The following is a 19,869-nucleotide window of genomic DNA, read 5'->3' as shown; positions in this document are numbered from 1 at the left end:
TCCTCTCCTGCAGATCCAGTTTGTCCTCACTATTACCCATACACTCAGCGCTGCTGTTTATCCATGTGGCTTCCCTCTCGGATGTCTCATTTTCCAGTCTTCCTACATGACTACTCTAGTTATCTTGTTTGTGAACTTCTACTTAAAGGTGAGTTATGATATTATTTCCCTTTGTTACGCCTGAGTACAGATGATAAGGCTTAGACGATTTTCTGTGTTTACTAATATCATGCACATCTTACAATGTCTCAGCTGGGCCACTGATGGAGTGACAGGTTATCCTAATGTGCTGCTGCCTGTCATCAGGGTTCAGAGACAAGGTTATTGAGCTAGAGAACCATCCCAGATGGAAAAGAGAATTCCTGAAGGAAAGAAGCTGAAGTTAGTCCAACAAGTGCATTGTCAATAATTTATATACCTGATGTAACTAACATTCATCTAACATATCCAGCTGTGTGAAGGGATGCACATGTTATACTGCTACATTAGAGGCAGCTGTATGGGGGATGGGGTCATAACAAAAGCAACATCAAGCACAATGAGGTACTCCTGTCTCGGAGTACCACAGTTCTTGACATCTGTTTGCACCAGAACAATTTAAAATTCTAAGGCTCACCAGTGAGTCCCAGAATAGTGAGACTGAATGTACAAAAATGGGGAATTATATAAAAGTCGGAGATTGGTGTATCTAAGAGTATTTCATTTTCTTCAAGGTATGGTGACGTTGGGGTTACTGTATATAAGTAGCTGGGGTGAGCATGTGGAGGGGATTTCCCCCTTGCAAAAAAAAAAAAAAAAAAAACCTAGCAGCAGTCGTCAACATTTGCTCCTCTCTTTTAGCATTTTTTAATACTTCTGGAAGTGGCAAATCCAGGTCTCGGAATGAGGCTGCCTCATAGTGAGTTTGTAATTCTAGATGTCAGTTCTCTGAAATTTGTGGGAGTTATTTTTTGATAAAAGAGCATACAGCATACAAGACAAAACGGCTGTGGGTGTTTATGAACGTAATGGTTACACTGGAGGAAATTAAAAACAGTTCAGTAAGCAAGATAACCAAGAATGTAACAAACAGATGATTTCTTAGACTGTGCTTTATGAGACACGCCAATATTCAACAAACACAGAAAGGACCCACAGCTGAAAAATGAAGAGACATTGAGGGCCAGATTTAATAAAGCCTACACTAAGTGTACACTGTTCTGAGTGAACAAATAACTCAGACATAATGCACACCTTCTTCCTCCTAATTTTAGTTTTCCTACTAATATTCTTGCAACTTTAAATAGTGACAGGGATTCATAAAGGTTACCACAAAATGTAGACCACATGCACACTTAGTGTAATCTTTCTGAGTGGCTAGAAAGCCCCAAAAATGTAATAAGAATTTTATTGAATACATATTGTGTGCACTTAGTGCAGGTTTTATTGAATCTGGCCCTGAGTCTTATACCTTATTAAGAAATGTCAAGACAGAAAATTAGCTATAACAAAATACTGGCTTCTTTTGGTAATATACAAATTGTTCTCCTTATGAACGAATAATGAATGGAATAGGCTGTCATTATCAGTTGAGCAATCTGTGGATCTGGACTCCTTTGCCAAAGTGTGTATTGTTTTTGTTTTAATGCAGTATGTTTTCAGTCTTAAATGACATCTTAATGTCAGCTATTTCTTATATTGTTTTAAACAGAACAGGTCATTTGTATCATTCTGCTGCGGCAGCGTTGTCACCTCACAGTAAGACGTTCTCCTGTTCGATTCTCAGCTAAAGCGTCTTCTGTGTGGAGACATGCGTGAATGGGCATACCTTCACAGTATCGGCAACTCGGTACATAAAAATCTACTGCCAATCATTAGCAGACCGGAGTTCCGCTGTGGCGACCCCTAACCGGGAAAAGCCAAAAAGATACAACAACAACAACAACATTTGTATCTGTTTTTGTAAGTCAGAGTGTAAATCATCAAAGTCTGATGTTTTTCAGTTCTCATGACTGGTAAAGGATAGCTCTAGTCTTGTTAAATACTTATACAGGAGATAAATAAAATAAACATTCACTAATGTGTATATGATTAAATGAATCTGACAATGCAAACTGTGTTTACAAGACCTTGACAAGGTATGATGTAATACAGAGACCAGATGCCTGGTGTTTTGTATATGGCTGTCAAAGCATTATTTGGTTCTGAAAGTTGGCAAAGAGGCAGTAACAAATATATTTTAGCTAAAGAAAAGGATCTTTACAGTGTACAAGTTCAACATTTATCTATTTCAGAGTTATCTGACTTCTGTGGACTTTAACCGTTGAATGTCAGCATGTCATTTTGTTTCTGCGGCAATTAGTTAAAACATTCTCTGCACACCAGAGTCACTAACAGTATGAATACTACAGCCCATTGCTTGATGAATTTCATGTTATTTAATCAGAATGCAATAGGTACAATTTTAGACAATTCCTGTGTCATTTTACTATTCTGTGTACCTTTTTAACTGTAGGCTTGTATTCCAGGTTAGGCTGTCCTCCAGTACTCAGTTTGGTACATTGAGCTTCAATGGCAGTGTTTGCATCTTATTGTACTGGAGTGAAGAAAGCAAGATGACCTGCCTATATATATATATTAAAAACTACAGAAGTGGTATATAATGCTGAACAGGCAACTGAATTAATAGAAAAGATTTATGGTCTAACACAAGGACAGCTAATCATCATATTTGTGCACTTGTTTGCCATCTCTCTGTCTCTCCAGCTCCACATGGAACATGTCACCCCCAGCAGTGTACACAATAGTATAAATTTCTTTGCCTGTAATATCCTCAAACACATCTACCTTTATTATGCATATATCTCTGTGTGTATATGCATATGCATACATATATCTATCTATCTATCTATATATATATATATATATATATATATATATATATATATATATATATATACACACATATATATATATATATATATGTGTGTGTGTGTGTGTGTGTGTGTGTGTGTGTGTGTGTGTGTGTGTTGTAAGACTGACTTGCCAGAGTCCCCTACATTTTCACTTTTTTCCCCTGACCATCTTGTTGTTTGTGTCCTGCTTCCACTGGCAACCCTTGCGATGGCTTAATTTATTAAAAGAATGAAAGTTGCCTACGTGATGTATTTAACAGAAATCCACTCTACTGACCTATAGCTCATAGCCCAAATGGTGTACTTATGTGGCTTTTTCCCATCATTCACCACTTGTTTCAGAAGGATAATGCCAATGGCATGCTGACTTTGGTGAACATCTCAGTTTTAATAAGATGTTTGGTAGGTCAAACAGGTAGTGAATCATCAAAGTCTGATTCTTTTCATTTCTGATGAGGGGTACAGGGTAGCTTACTTCATGTTAAATTCCTATACAGTAATTTCTGTATCTTTCTCTGATAGGGCAATTGCACTAGGTGTCGTGTAGAGTTTATGTTATTCTATTGTCAGCTAATGAAAAATGAGGAGCTGGCATAGCTGTCTGGTTCTTGCTTACCATTTTAGGTTAGCTACACCTCTTTTAGAGGACAGTCACTCATTACTAGTCCAGTTTTCTTTTATGCTACAAGCATTGTTGAAACAGCACATACATTCATAGGAAGCTGACAACATACTACAACCTAAAAGTGGTTATCACTGCTCTGACAGCATGACATGAGCACAGAGAGAAGTTTAAATAGCTACTGCATTAACTTTGTTTATAAGCAGAAAGTTTATAGTCCTGGTAAGGTGAAGACTCCAGCCTGTTTCATTAAACCCTTGTGATAGTACCAGTCATTTCTGTAGAATTATCCTTGTAACATCTATGGGTATCTAATATCTTCTCATATTTACACTAATCCCAAATGACCATAGTACATACAGTTTATTGAAAGAATTAATTTTATATTGTAAAGCTGACAAGACAGGCAACTCAGATACCTGACCTCTGCCTTCTACAGTTCATAGGTTCTTACTGGGCTCTTAATCAGGTAGATTATTTGTAGTCAGGCCTCAAGGCCCCAATTTATCAGAAACCTACAACATGAATAGCTGCTAGTTTATTTGGTCAACTTTCAGTGAGGGTTTTCAGGGCTAGACAAAAAATGGATTTATGGTTTCTCATCACCTTGACCAAGTTAAAAGAGCATGCTTTGCTTTATACTTAAAGGAAGTGTACTCAATTAAAGCAAATCTATTCTAACTCTAGTCAGTTAAACAGATAATAAATGTTGTTCATATACTAATTATTTATATTGCCATCATTTTCATATTTTTTTAAAATATCTCAAACCTAGCAACACAGGCAGAGATGCTTAGCCTTGTATGAAAGCTCACAGTCAGATGAACAAAATGCTGACAACAGTATGAGTGGTTACTAAAATATTATAAGTTATTTACAAAACATTAATATAATTAATACTTATGTTTATTGTAATTTGTAGAATCTAATAAACATGACCACAGTAAAGATTAGTTTGTGCTGAACTTTAACATGGACACTTCCTTACTAACACCTATGTTTCTAGGCATCAGGTGAACTGTACAATTTTTTATTCTGACTTTGTTAAAAGGTTCAGAATTCTAGCCATTGAGACCAACTATATCAGACAGGAGAATTTAATCTACATCAATTGAGACAGAGAAATATTCTATCATCAGCGGATGTTACTACCTTATCAATGGAGTAAAAATAATTTACCCACATCAGTGGATGCCACTACCTTACCATTGCATTAAAAAATATCTGCATCATCAGACATTACTACCTTACAAATGCAGTGAAAAAAAATACCCACATCAGTGGATATCACTACCTTACTACTGCATTACAGAACAAAATATCCACATTAGTGGATGTTACCACCTTACCCCACATCAGTGGATTTTTATTACCTTACCTTACTTCACATCAGCAGACATTACTACCTTAATGCTGCAGGCAACTATAACTAACTTCCACTGCAGTAACAAAAAAAAAAAAAAAAACACTACTTGCATCAGTAGATGTTAACTTACTCCCACATCAGTAAATGTTAATAACTTAGAATGGCACTCAGCCAAACAAATGTCCCCACATCAGTGGATACTGCTATTTTACCATAACACTCTTCTAAACAGATGTTCTCAGATCATTGGATGTTCAGCATACAGCAGTCTTAACTGTATGGGGTTACATCAGGACAAGAATATAACAGCTGGCCAGCTTTTAGAATTTCAGTGGCTCATCAATAAGCTCAAACTGTCAGGCAGCTTGAGATGAGCTGACTAAAAGACAAGTTTGGGCAGGAAGCCCTCCAGAATTTTATTGCTGCCTAAGAATATTTATTCCTCTGAGGTTTTCAAGGATCAATGGTTGATTTGTGATTTCCTTTGCTGGGCAGATAAGTTCCCTTTGGGAAAAAGCTTCTTCTACTGCACAGGTCACTTATTCATCATTTACAGTGTGTGTGTATGACTCTGTTAATACTTCTTTGAGGGCTATGGCCACTGATACTGTTTTGAGGAGGTCTGCATGGCTGTATTCTCAGAACCTCTGATATGATGTTAAAAATGAGATTTTAAAGTTGCCTTTGGATAGAGATTTAGTGTTTGGCCTCTTTGCTGCTGATGTGATCAAAATGTGTGATGAAAGGTGATACAGGGAATCTATGATTCTTCAGTCCTCCTTTTGCAAATTTTCCAATGGATTTCTATTTCCTCATCCACTTTTGGCAAAAACAAAATAAACAGTCTCAACAAAAAGAAGGTACACAGATGCTGAAGAAGAATTGGGTTCCAAAAAGAAATCCTGAACCTCCCAAAACCAAGTACGGTCCAACAAATCTGAATAACTATTGAAGTGACCTTGTGACTCCCTCCTACCCTGCCCCTTTTCTCTTCCAGAAAGTCTGAATCTCCATTTTCCACATGCAATGGGGAGATTATATGATATGTTACAAGTGGATATGCCTCATTCAGCACCCATCCCTCATATTTTGTCTGCCTTGTAGAATTTGTTTAATGCTGCTTGTAATAATCCTGACTCTCAACCTTCAGTTCCCAAAAAGATAAAGATGAAGTACCTGTAACTAACACATTTTTGTTTTCTCCTCTATCAGATCCACCAGTTATGTCTACCTCTTTGCCAGATGTGAACAGACTATTAGTCAATACCAACCCCTTCCTTGTAGAAAAAGAAGACAAGGTGTTGGACAGATTTGTTAAGAGAATTTTCTGTTTATCCAGTTTAGGATAAAGAATTCTTAACTACTGGGCACATATGTGGAAGTTTATTCTGTTTTGTGCTGGCAGTTTGAAGGAATACTCTGCATCACTATGTTCAGAGAATAACCCTTTTGAATTCTACTCTTTCTAATCTTTCACAAATATCTAAACGTGGTTTGAAGACTGTATATGATTGTGCAGATATTTTGTCTGGGGCCACTGCTCCTGCTACTGATGCAGATTTCAGTTGATAGGCCTGGGTATGTAATTAAACGTTTGCTGATAAAGTCATGTCTGAGATTTTAAACTCTACTTTAGATAAGAAGGTTTTGTGTGGCCTTTCTCGTACTCGGGTCCTCAAACAATTTGATGAAAGAAGGAAGGTAACGCAAGGATTGTCTAAGATTTTCAAGCCTCCCTTTATAAATCTCCCAAATCCTATTTTCCTTTTAAAAAGCAAGACAAGAAACCCCTGCCCCCTCAAAGCAAACAGGGAGCAAAAACGAAATGGCAGGAGGGAAACAATAAGAAACAAGGTTATTTTCCAAAAAAGTGACAGTCTAATAATTAAGAATGACTGTGCCAGCATTTAATCCCTCATTCCCATGCCTCCTGCCCCTATGTCATATTGTTTCAGTATCTTGAGTGCAAACATTAGCTCAGGGGGGTTACAGTCAGTACTTGATACAAATACCTCCTTTTGGGGACTTGCTCCCCATCCTCTGAACCAAACAGAATTTTTTTCCTCAGTTTCTTCAACTTTTACTTACCCTGAGAGTCACCAATGCCTTTAAAACAAATAAGAGCTTTCAAGGAAACTATTTCTAGATCTTTCCTTTCTCAATCTGATATAGTACCAAAATTCAAAATATTGACCCTTCAAACACTGTTATTTCTCCTCCCTCAGCTCCTTTGAGTGCTATGGTGACATTAAATCTAATGGATGTTTATCATCACATTCCCATAGCCACAGGCTTCCAGAAATTTCTCAGATTATCTGTGCCTGGGTCACATTATCTGTTCTTTGAATGACCCTTTAGGTTATCTACAGCTCCAAAGGTATCTTCAAAGTGTCTACTTCCAGTGATATCTCATTGCAGAGTGCATTCTATTCACATATTTTATTATTTAGGTGACTTTGTAATCTACAGTGGTACAGCGGTAGCGTTGTTGCCTCACAGCAAGAGGTATTCCTGTTCGATTCTCGGCTGAAGTGCCTTCTGTTTGGAGTCTGCATGTCTTCCCCACGGTCGAGTGGCCTCCGAAAGACATGCGTGAATGGGTGTGCCTTCACTGAAGGTTGGGATTCAGGCTGGCAACTCGGCAACATAAAAATCGACTGCCAATCATTAGCGGATCGGAGTTCAGCTGTGGCGACCCCTAACCAGGAAAAGCTGAAAAGACAAACAAACTTATCTTTGCAGAGTCTTTTCACAGATGCCAAGAGTCCTTAACATGGGTTTAATCTTTTTTTACCAATCTGGGATTCTAGATAAATGCGCAAACACCTCAGCTCTGTCACACAAGATTGTGTTTCTTGGTTGCTTTATAGGCACTTCTTAGCAAAGGGCTTTTTTCATACAAGAAAAGATGTTTTTATCTGAAACTTTGCTGAGCTTCTCCAATCAGTCTTAGACTTTTGCAAAGAAATAATAGACAACATCTTCATCCTTTGGAATTTCAGATTCCAATTTTGGGCTTTGTCACAAAGCTACAGCACTAGTGGAGACAACAAATGGCTGTAAATCCAGCTCTCCCCTTTTCTCCTCAGACACCAATTCAATTTACAGAAGCCTCAGATTTTTCTTAGGGAGCAGCTTTTATGGAAGTAAAGGTACAAATCCAGTGGCTCTAAAATTCTCAATTAAGGACTTAAATCTAGATGAACAAATAAGAATCGCTGGAGAGAGAGGTTCCTAACTCAAAGTTTTCCTACTCTATGGAATAAGTTTCCACTACAGTTCAAAGTACTACTATGACTACGCTAGGGTTATCGCACTGTCCCACTCAATTTGGGAAGTGAGCACTATTAAATGCTTGAAAAAGGTGACAAGAACTTAAGTTTGACTGCTTAAAGGTGTATATGGCTAGTCATCTTAGGAACCATGTGATTGCTTGTCTACTATGTTCCTATGTTTCTGAGGCCTGTGAAATTCCTCAGACACCACAGCACATAAATATCAGAGAGATGCTGGCTGTGATCCATACCTTAAAATGTCTTCATAATTTATGGTCCACTGGATCTGTTCAGGTGATTACAGACAACACCACAGTGATGTAATACATAAACAAGTGAGGTGGGAGGGAGGGAACACGTTTATACCATTTATGTAGGCTGGCTATGATGGTTTGCTAGGTAGCTCTAAAGCATTTAAGCCTCCAAGCATCTTACATTTTGATAGAGCAAAATATTGTGGCAGATAAGCTGAGCAGGACCAGGATAGACCCTCACAAATGGAAACTGAATGAGTTTTTTTTTTCCTAGGAGTTGACCCAGTCATGGGAAATACCTCAAATAGATTTATTTGCCTTCTTTCAAAACTGACAACTAAACAAATTCTGCGCCAGGGCTCATTGGAAGCAAGCCTGGAAAAAAAATGCATTTTTATTCCCTTGGTCAAAAATATTAACTTATGCATTTCCAACCTTTCAACTGACCCAGAATAATTCTAAAGATTCAGAAGGAAGCTCCAGAAATCATTGTGGTGACTCTGTTTTGGCCCTGGCAACCAGTAGCAAAGCTAGGCTGGGGTGAAAGGAGCAACAACCTTAGGCACAAAGTGTTTGGGGTTGCAATCAGCCTATCCAGACTGATCTTTAATATAATACCAGATTTTAAAAGCCAGCATTGTATTTGCTGTCATACCTGAGCAGTGTAGTGCTCTGTGTGTGGGTTAAACTGTACAAACTACTTGCTACATTTGTAGCAGTTTGCTACAGTTTAATTTTTTTAACTGAACTCTGAGTGCTGGAAAATTCTATGCAGGCAGGGAATAACCTGTAGCAATTGTTTGCTACAGTTTAAAAATATATTTTTTTTAACTAAAACACATGTAATGTAGTTTTCCATGCAGGTAGGGTGTAAACTGTAACCACTGTTTGCTACATTTGTAGCAAGCAGTTTGCTACAGTTTAATTTTTTTTTTTTAACTAAAACATGAGCACTGAAGTACTCTGTGCAGGTTGACAGGTATAAACTGCAGGAAACAGTCTGCTACACTTTAAAAGAAGCGATGCTTTTTTATTTTAACAAAATATATTAAAGGAGGGATGGGGCAGGGGACAGAAATGGGACCTAAATGGCTGGGGCTGCAGGTGGGGGCATTTCATGCATCTGGCCATCTGCTTGGTGTGCCATCCATTGTTTTTCTTTTTCTTTTTTTTTTCCATGGGGGCATAGATCTAATTGCAATAAGTGGATTATTTATTGCTTATTATTTGTTTGCTCTTCATTTGAAGAGCTGAGAAGGTGAGGCACTGGGTCATAGCACCTGCCTAGGCCACTAATTCTTCAGCTGGCAACATCAGTTCTTTCTTCTTATGAAAATTGTAAGGGCAATTGCCACAAGCTTCCTCACAGACTGAACCTACTCACGCAAGACAGAAGGAGTTTGATACACACCAATCTCCAACAGTTCAATTAACTGCCTGGATGATTCAGTTTTGGTTCCTCTTATGTACCTCTTTCATAAAGATGTGCAGAGTGTACTAAAGGAGCCAGGAAAATCTGCTACTGGTAAATCTTATATTGGCAAGTGGAAACATTTCTAATTGATGCATAGCCAATAACGAGGCCTATCAGGAATTGTGTGTGTCACTGGTTCTGAAATATTTGTGTTACTTTCCTCTGTCCTGTCTTTCTCCTCTATCAGGGTACATCTGGTGGCCATGTTCAGTATGTCTACCCACAGAGCCTCACCTTCCTTCTCTGATTTTAGTCAAACAGCTTCTTAAGGGGGTTTTACATATTACACCATTAAAAAACAGATGGCCCCTTCCTGGGATCTTAACTTTGTGCAGTAAAAGTTAACGATGTCTCCCTTTGAACCAGACCTTCAGGCAGATTTAAGGTTCATTATTTGGAAGACAGTATTGCAGATTGTTCTGACATCTGGAAAAAATTGTCTGAGTTTCAAGCCTGTCATGGCGGGTAAAATATCTGGTCTTCCACAGGATAGAGTCTCTTTAAGGACAGATCCATCATTAATGCTGAAAGTTCTTTTAAAGTTTACTTTGAGTCAAGCCATCAATGTCCCAATGTTCTATCTGAATCCTCAGAATCAGGTAGAACCACACTCAAGAATTACCACAAATGGCAAATGAGGATATTGGTAGGATTCCACCTGTCCCTTAAGGGCTAAGGGTCGGGAGAAACTGCAAGCTCCCAGGAATCATTAAATATGACTGGCCAGAAGTGTCTTCTTTTTCCAAAAAGTTTCTTGCCTGTAGTACTCCAAATTAAATTATCAGGTTTTCCTTTGATTATATTATTCCTTCTTTTCCAAAGAATAAGACACAGTTTGTTCTTTTTTAAAAAAAGCTTTATTCAAAGATGGATAAGTACAGCAGCCATGAAAATGGCTTCTTCTGATATGAGTACTACAGCCAAACAGCATGAGTTTTTATATCCACTACAGCAGTGGGTGGGTCCACTGGGCAAGCTTCTGACAGAATGAAAGCCATGGATTGTAGTTGGTGGAGATGGTTATACTCTATTTGAATGAGCTTCTGATACAATGAAAAACATTGCATGTAATTGATGGTGTTGGTTTTACTCTATTTGAATATGATGGATAAGTGACCAATTAGGTTCTAAGGCTTGCCATTTTGAATCCAGCCCTGTCTTACTGAGGGAAAATTTTTAAATTTATCCAAATGTTTAACAAAATATTTACACAAAGGGTTAAGACTTTATAAAATAACGTGTTTTCACATGATGTGCTTCCTCAGATCCATCCTTAACAAAGTACACCCCCCAACCCCCAAACATATATATATATATATATATATATATATATCAACTTCAAGATTACCATGCCTCGGAGAAAATGAAATATTCTGAGAAATGGTATCTTGGACTTGATATATGGAAGTTAGACCTTTCAGTCATTCAGATTCCATATTTTGAGACTCGCTGTAGCAGGTCCTGACATTTTAAATGGTTACCAAATGATAATGTTAAATTCAACCTGCATATACAAAATTGCATATGAAAAACTCATCTAAAACTAGGGAAGTTTTGTATTGCCAAGACATTCCTCACTGATACAACTAAAGCTACACTTGCCACTACTTATCTCCTCCCCACATTTCTTTATGGTGCTCCAATCCTTATTAACCTTCAGGCAGCACAAAAATCAAAATTTGAGCAATGCTATAACAAAGTTGCTCATTTGCAACAAATACCCCTTTCAGATTCCACCACTGTATAGCACTAAAAAGCCTAAATTGACTAGAACTACCCCATCAGCTAACACATGCACAGCTTCTTACCATCTAAAATATTATCCAGAAATAACATTCGACACAACTATATTCCTAGTTGGTCATTACAATCCAATAACCAAAAACTCTTGTTTGTCCACAAACCTATCAAATCTGCTGAGCATTGTCTGTACTCATTCCATGTTGCTGAAGCCTGGAACTCCTCATCTCTATTAGGTTTAGACCATCCATCAAAATCATTCTGAAAAACTTCCTGGCTAAAAGCTGGATCTGTTCTTGCTCAACACCAGGATAAACTATATCCCTAAATGTTAACAAATGCCTTTCCATATCATACACCTCCTTACTCTGCCTTCTTCACTCACTTCCTTACTTTTGTTAATTTCTCTCCCCACTTCCTCTCTAAATATACCATAAGCCTGTTTTTCTCTCACTTTGCATTGAAATTCCTGTTAATATTATACTGACGCTGTTAATTTCTCTATAAAGTGGATACAATAGATCTAATTATTAAATCATTGTCATATAACTTGTATCTGTTCTTAACCAATATTTTCATATTATGTCTGATTTGGCATAATTATTTAAACTGTATTTGTTTTTTTGTATTTTTAAAGACTGTACAATTATTGTTCTTAAAATGTTTTGTAACACTTCAAAGCCTTTCTAGCCGGACTTCTGCTGAAAATGGGCTCCTACCCAGTTGGACTTTCAAGGTAATCAAATGTCAATAAATAAATAAATCAGTGGATGCTACAACTTTACCGCAATAGCTCCATAAACAAATCTTTCCAAATCCATGCATATTAGTACCTTACCACAGCAGTTGCCCAAACAAAGGTTCCTACAACAGTGGATGTTACCATGATGGTCAACTCTTGGTACCTTGCAAGTGCCAACTCATAAGTGCTGCAAGCAATAACTTGTTGTACTCCCTCACCATTAAGACCAGGTCCTTGGTAGGTTACAGCTGTATTTGAAAAGAATCATGGGCTCCAGATGTGAGCAACATAAAACCCAAGCAGCACTGAATTAAACATGAATCTTTCCAGATGATCCAGCTTGACAAATTGACGACTACAGAGCTAGTCCTGCAGGGTGAATGTGTATTACGGTAGCCAGAGTGGCAATCAGCTCAGGTAAGAAAATACTTTCTCTTAATAGAAATACACTGCAAAACTGCTTCGTAAAGTTTACTTTCTTTCTTTCTTTGAAGTGGTGAAATTTTGTAAAAAATACAAGGTTATTTCTTTCACAAAATTGACTTAATTTGAGAGGAGAATCTAGAGATTTATCTCATTAGAAAAAAATTAAGCTAGTGAACTCACTGATTATTAAAAGAGAAGTTTTTCTTTTTCCTTTATGGGAGAAGACAATGATGCCAACTATACATGTGTAGCCTAAAGTAAATGCAGCATGAGCTTAAACTGCAGTATCTTGTCATCTTCAGGTTCCTGGAAAAAGCCAAGCAAATGTACTAAACATTTGCCCCATGACAGCAATCCTAAGTACTGAAATGCCCAGAATGAATAGGACTTCCAAGTCCAGATCAACAGCTTCCTTTGTCCACAGAGTAGCACCCTGGAAGAATTTCTAACCAGGCTTATTCTCAAATGCCCTAGAGCAATCTGTAAAGGTTTTCGTACCTGACCCCACAGTAAGGGATTAGGCTACAGAGAGTGACTGGGTGTCTATAAAATGACCAAACACAGATGCCAAGAGGTCCAACAAGACAAACAATGTTCTCAGTAGAAAAACCACTTTAATGTGAGGAGCAAAGCTTTTGGATAAAATCCTTTATCAATACTGAAAATACAAATGCAAATGCAGAGTATATATAGGTCTAAAAAAGTCGTATGACCGGCAGCCAAAAAGTCACATGACCCAACCATTAAAACAAAACATGTAAAAATAAATAAATATGCAAAGCTACAAAATGCAACAGCATAATGCATATATGAAAACAAAGAACATTTAAAAAACATTTAGAAAGGCAAGAATGTATATTTTAAAGAAAGCATACTTCTACACCTAAAAATCAAATGTACACTCATATACATAAAGAGAAAATCTCATAATCTAGATCTACTCATTCTAATCAAAATAGGTTTAAGGCTGACAGTACTATTCAAACCAGGGGGTGAGTCACCCATAAATCTAATTATCCAGTTATATTCTTTAATTTCTAATTTGTTATTGATATCACCACCTCTGGGTGAGGGTGAAACATGGTCTATAGCTTTAAATTTAAATATATGCTGTTCACCAAAATATAGCCTGTATTTATATAAAGCATTAGTGTCCACACATCTTCGGATTTCAGACTTGTGTTCTGTGATCCTATCTTTAAGTTTACGCATGGTTTTACCCACATAGAAAGAGTTGCATAGTGCACAAGTAGCGAGGTAAACCACATGGGTGGTAACACAAGTAGCAGTTACATTGAACCTAAACAACCTCTTACTGACCGGGTGTTCAAATATACCTAAATGTTCATCATCAATGTCATCACAGCACGAGCAATTATAACATTTTCATGTACTCACAGTGCTGGATGGGTGTGTTGTGATATTTGTAGGAAAATCTTTGTAACAGAGGACACTCTTGAGGGTTCTCATGTTACGATATGCAAAAAATGGGACATTGCCCAGCATTGCTTTTAACTCTTCAGATGCCATCAAGATTAGCCAATTCTTATGGATAATACATTTAATACATGGTGTCCTTGTACTAAACGAAGTAACGTATCTTACTTTCATCTCATTCTGGATGGACACATTGGGCAAGCCAACAGCTTGTATTTCTATGGCGTCATTTAACATAACAGGGGCCACCCTCGACTTTCTTTCCTCTAACACATTTAGTTTCTCATTATTTAAGATGGTAGCATCATAACCACTGCTAGTAAAATCAGCTATCATCTCATTCAACTGTTCAGAGAAGCTAAGATCTTCCGTGTTAAACCTACTGGCTCTATAAAATTGAGACCTGACAGTACCTCTAAAAACATGTGGCACATGCATACTACTTGCATGAGTGTACCTTCCTGCACAGACGTCCTTTCTATGGAGGCTTGTTCTAAGTGTACCACCGTCAAGACTCAAGTTGATATCCAGAAAATTAATAGTGATTTCAGATGAACACATTTTGAACTTCAAAAAAGATGAAATTGAATTGATGTACAGCATAAAATCATTCAAGTCCTGTAACGTGCCCCCCCAAAATCAAAAAACAGTCGTCCACAAAACGTTGAAAAAACTTTACATTGTCTTTATATGGATTTAAACCACTAAATAAATGTTTCCTTTCCCACTGGTATAAAACTAGGTTGGCATAAGTATTGGCTACCGAAGTACCCATAGCCACACCTGTAAGCTGAAGATACAAGGATTCATTAAAAAGGAAAACATTATTTCTCAACACCACATCCATGAGAGTACATATTTTTTCAATTTTGTGGAAATTGGGATCAGGACATGAAACTAAGAATTCCCTCAACAAATCCAGGCCAATATCAGTTGGAATGACAGTAAACAGAGATACTATGTCTAGGGTTACCAAAAGGTACCTTCTTAGATGTAGAGACGCCTTCTCTATATTATACCATTGCTTAAGCTTCTGAACAAAATCAATGGTGTCACGTAAGATAGAGTCACATTGACTAAGGTATAGTTGAAGTTGATCATGCAAATAAACTGAAAGCGGCTCTGTTACCCAACCAGCACCTGAAACAATTGGCCTCATTGGTGGATCAGTGAGGGATTTGTGGATCTTAGGAATACCATACAACTGTACAGTCAAATAATTGAATAGATCTAAGTCTATGTCACCTTGGATCTGTAGGTCATAAATTACCATATTCACATATGAGATACATTTCTTAACATCCAAAGGGGTGATTTCCTTAAATGCAGTGTCATCACTAAGTAAACTAGACATAGCCAAAAAATATTTGTCTCTATTCATAAGCACAACTGCACCCCCCTTATCAGCTTGCTTAATGACAATATTTATATTGGATTGCAAGTCTCTGTATGCTTGAAACTCTTCATAATTAAGGTTAAAACATTTTCTATCATTATATTTCTTAATATTTATATCAAACATTTGTCTCATTTCTGCTTCACATACATCATGGAACGCTTTAACAACAGGTACATTGACAGGGATGTATGTACTAAGGCGTTTGCAGCCTTGAGTCAACATCTGTGCATTGCCAAATAACAGTTTTAGATTTAACAGTCTCGTGAACCTTTTCAGATCTGTCAGTGTCGAAACTAACTCACCTGCACATGTGGGGATGAAGTTCAAGCCCTTAGAGAGAACAGAATAGTGTGTCTCATGTAAAATGAAATCTGACAAGTTTAACGTACCTCTGTAAACTTGCGGCTCATCTTGCCTGAGCCTAAAGGGCTGTCCAGTTTTCTTTTGTTCATTCTATTTGGTGTTTCATTCCGTGTATTTGACGAATCTCTCGTGTTAATTACATGCTCTCTAACTGCTTCTGGATGATCCAGACTGAAGCGTTTGTTGGAAAAGTTTATTTTAGTCTCAGTAGTAGCATGTCTGCCGTCTGTGAGGCTCTCAGAGGAGCCAACAATGCCTCCTGTTGACGTTGAGGACGTAGTGCGGACAGAACCATCAGCTCCGTGTACCAAGGGGGTAGTTGACTTTAATTACATGTCATTCTGAGTTAACTGAACACTACTCGACCCAAAATCATCAAGGGAGTCCAAGCCATCATCACGAACGTGCACAGGGACAGTTACATCAGTTTTTCTGTATTTATGACTGTTGTCTCTAGGCCAAGAGAAAATGTTACTTCTTGTGAAATCATTTACATCTCGGAGAAGCTTACGCTTTTTGGTAGCTTCCATCCTTGAGTCAAGTAACTGCATTTTTTCCACCATGCGCTCATAATTACTAGATAGGCTCGTAAATGCAGGCATATTAACTAAGTCATTCTCCATTGACATAATCTCCTTCTTGAGATCATCTTCAATAGTCTGGAAGAAATCATTCATCAAATGCATGTAGTCTATTCCTAGTTTAATGTTTAGCTGTTGCCATTTCTTAAGTAACTCAGGGTAAGTGTTCCCATAAGACTTTTTTAGACCTATATATACTCTGCATTTGCATTTGTATTTTCAGTATTGATAAAGGATTTTATCTGAAAGCTTTGCTCCTCACATTAAAGTGTTTTTTCTACTGAGAACGTTGTTTGTCTTGTCTATAAAATGAGCCACTATAACTGCAGCTTGTGTTCTTCCTGTGCTATGTGGGGAGCCAGTGGCAGAGGAGAATAGATGACAAGCTTTCATACTTTGGGTCCCTTATTCAATGAGGTCAGCTTTCTCAAGATAGAAGATGGTTTCTGAAATTCTTCCATAGAGTGCCATCTCTGTAAATTTAAAGGGGGTAAAGCCAAGACTGTGACCCATGTTCATTCACTAGCTTGGATGCCAGTTAGAGCAGGCTTGGTGGGGAGGTGATGAGGTTTTGCCTGGGTGTTTGTTTTTAATGAGAGGGACAAAATATGCTGATATAGGCCAGGACATTCTTTGTAGACCTGGTGGAGTCTAAGAGTCAGAAATGTATTGAGCTAGATGTGTGAGTGGGTTTGAAAATTGTTACCACTATGGGCATTAATGGGGACATACCTACACTATACCTCATAGCATACAGTGACCTATAAAATATAATCCAAACCTATGTAAAGGTGTAAGGCCTTGATCTCACTGCCCAATACATCATCTGTCTTTTGTGAAGAGACTTTGAAGACTCTCTGACCTGCCTGCCTTCAGCACTACTCACCTTATTGTTATATGGGCATGGTAACCCTCAACAGCAGATTACAACCAGGCCATTGTTGTATGGGCATGGTAACCCTCAACAGCAGATTACACCCAGGCCATTGTTGTATGGGCATGGTAACCCTCAACAGCAGATTACAAGCAGGCCATTGTTGTATGGGCATGGTAACCCTCAACAGCAGATTACAAACAGGCCATTGTTGTATGGGCATGGTAACCCACAACAGCAGATTACAACCAGGCCATTGTTGTATGGGTATGGTAACCCTCAACAGCAGATTACAACCAGGCCATTGTTGTATGGGCATGGTAACCCTCAACACAAATTTACAACCAGGCCACAGGATTCATTGGTATTTAAGATGCATAAGGGATAATGTGGTCTTTGAGTCATCACAGCTCCCCAAGCCAACTTGTTGTTAAGGAGGACACTCCAAAAATTCTTCCATAAGTTATAGGTAAACTAAATGTGATACCAGAGTTCTGTGTCCCTCCACTAATACACTGATTAAAAAACAAAATTTAAAAGAAAGTGTCTCTCCAGAAGTCACATCATGGAGTCCTCATTTTTATAGGTACTGTACCTCAAAGAACTCGAGAATAAAAATGATCTATAAAATACAGTAACAGATCCGGCCTATAACACTTTTCACTCACAGTTATAACAGTCATTAGAGAACTGTGCCTAGGAGTAATGATCAGATGGTCTGGGACTTGTCGCAGTGGTAGTGGGAAACAAAACCCATAGCAGCAGCACTGGTGCAGTCCAACATCAAGGTCTCACTGATCCTGTTGCCATGCCAGATGGGATGGTTAATCCAGAAGTGCATAAAAGTAAACCTTCCAACACCAAACACTACAGGGCAGAATTTCTAGTGGTACTGAGTACTGTAGCCCCAAGATAACTGGGGAATCCAAAGCAGGGTGAAGTGATGAAGTATGAAGTGAATACCATACATCATTTTACATACTATACTGCTGAATCCTCCAAGGAAAAATTAACTAATAGAAGGAATCATGGTTATGAAAACCAGGGCAAATGGACTTAGTTGAAAGAAGGGGACCAAATGGACTCCATTTATCAACCCAACATTGCCATCAGCATCACACGGGAATCTTACTATATGACTGCTGTAGGTAACTTAGGACTTGACTGTAAATTGGACTATTAATAAACTCAAACAAGAGCATGCAGATATTTGGTAATGTTACACAGGGTTTTGACTTCTACAGCAAAAGAAATTGTGTTTCCTTTGCCTATATTAACACTGAGCTCAATACTTGAATACAGAAATGACATTGGGCCTCACATGATTAAAAGGCATATGCCGCAATTAAAAAAGATGCAGCACAGATTTAATAAGAGAGAAAAATGAATGAGTGTATTGTGTTGTTGGCCTACACTTTGACACGGGAAGATGATTTCTTTACAGTACATTAGACAACTTATTATTGTTTTTAGCATATAGAAGAAAGAAGCAGGCACTGAAATATATTTATTTTTATAAGGCTGCAGGACCAGATATGGACTATGTAGACCCACAAATTATAATCAATAGAAGAAAGGCAGCTGTGAAGACCTACACATTAAAATGAAGGGGTGAAAGGCATTGGGGAGGAACAGAGCTCCTAACAGTTGAAAATAACTCCCACAGATTATAAAACTGTTAGATACATAGGAATCACTTAAGAAATGGTGAAGCACCTACATGGGTAAGGAATGTTATGTGCTTACTGATTAAAGGCATTGGGACACAGATGATATTCTGGATGAAATGTATACATTAGCTAGCTGTTAAAGGGTTTGTGAGTTGCTCAGATAATGTAGCAATTCTAAACAATTTCATACTGAAGTGTGTCATAATTTTGGGGATCCAGAATCCTGATTTATCTGGAATCGAATCATTACAGTATTCACAGATGGTATGTTGGGCATCTGGCCACAACATTTTGAAAACTGTCAATGTCACAAAAGACATAGACCAAAATAAATAGGGTTTGCAAGTCTGACATTTACTAAAAGTTTAGGATCCATAGGGACATGATGCTTGATCTGTGGAGATATAACTGCAATGTTTTGTTCGGGGACTGTGTCAGAAACTGCTTTTACCAAAAAAAGAAACAAATCTGCACAGCAAGAATATCACAGATAAGGAAGGTCTCATTATACTGGACATGTTAAAAAGTTAATTATCCCCTGCAATTCCGAACTATGGTGGATGTGGTTGTGCCAGTCCAGCCATGTTTACCTATCATGTGTGGCAAGGCTCACAGGTAGTTAAAAATAAACAGTGTGGAAAAGTGACATGAAGCCAGCAACTTATCAAATCTGCTCACAGCCAGAAGAAGGACTGTGATGGCAGCATGTATCCCTGAGTAATTGCCAAGCTACGTGATGACAAATGTTCATG

At 37.9% G+C, this 19,869-nt stretch overlaps 1 protein-coding gene across 2 annotated transcripts in view; it reads left to right on the top strand.

The window, feature by feature from the left end:
- Positions 1–19,869, top strand: part of ELOVL2 (ELOVL fatty acid elongase 2) — a 921,742-nt gene that overhangs the window by 880,438 nt on the left and 21,435 nt on the right. For both annotated transcript variants that reach the window (XM_044065398.1, XM_044065397.1), the window contains one exon: positions 14–148. In XM_044065398.1, coding sequence (XP_043921333.1) covers positions 14–148 — 135 coding nt within the window. The remainder of the gene's footprint in view (positions 1–13; positions 149–19,869) is intronic.

This window comes from Protopterus annectens, chromosome 3.part0 (assembly GCF_019279795.1).
Source record: "Protopterus annectens isolate FY-2018-M chromosome 3.part0, PAN1.0, whole genome shotgun sequence".
In the NCBI taxonomy this organism is placed as follows: Eukaryota; Metazoa; Chordata; order Ceratodontiformes; family Protopteridae; genus Protopterus; species Protopterus annectens.
Note: the sequence above shows the minus strand (reverse complement) of the source record. Positions and strands in the feature narration are given on the sequence as shown.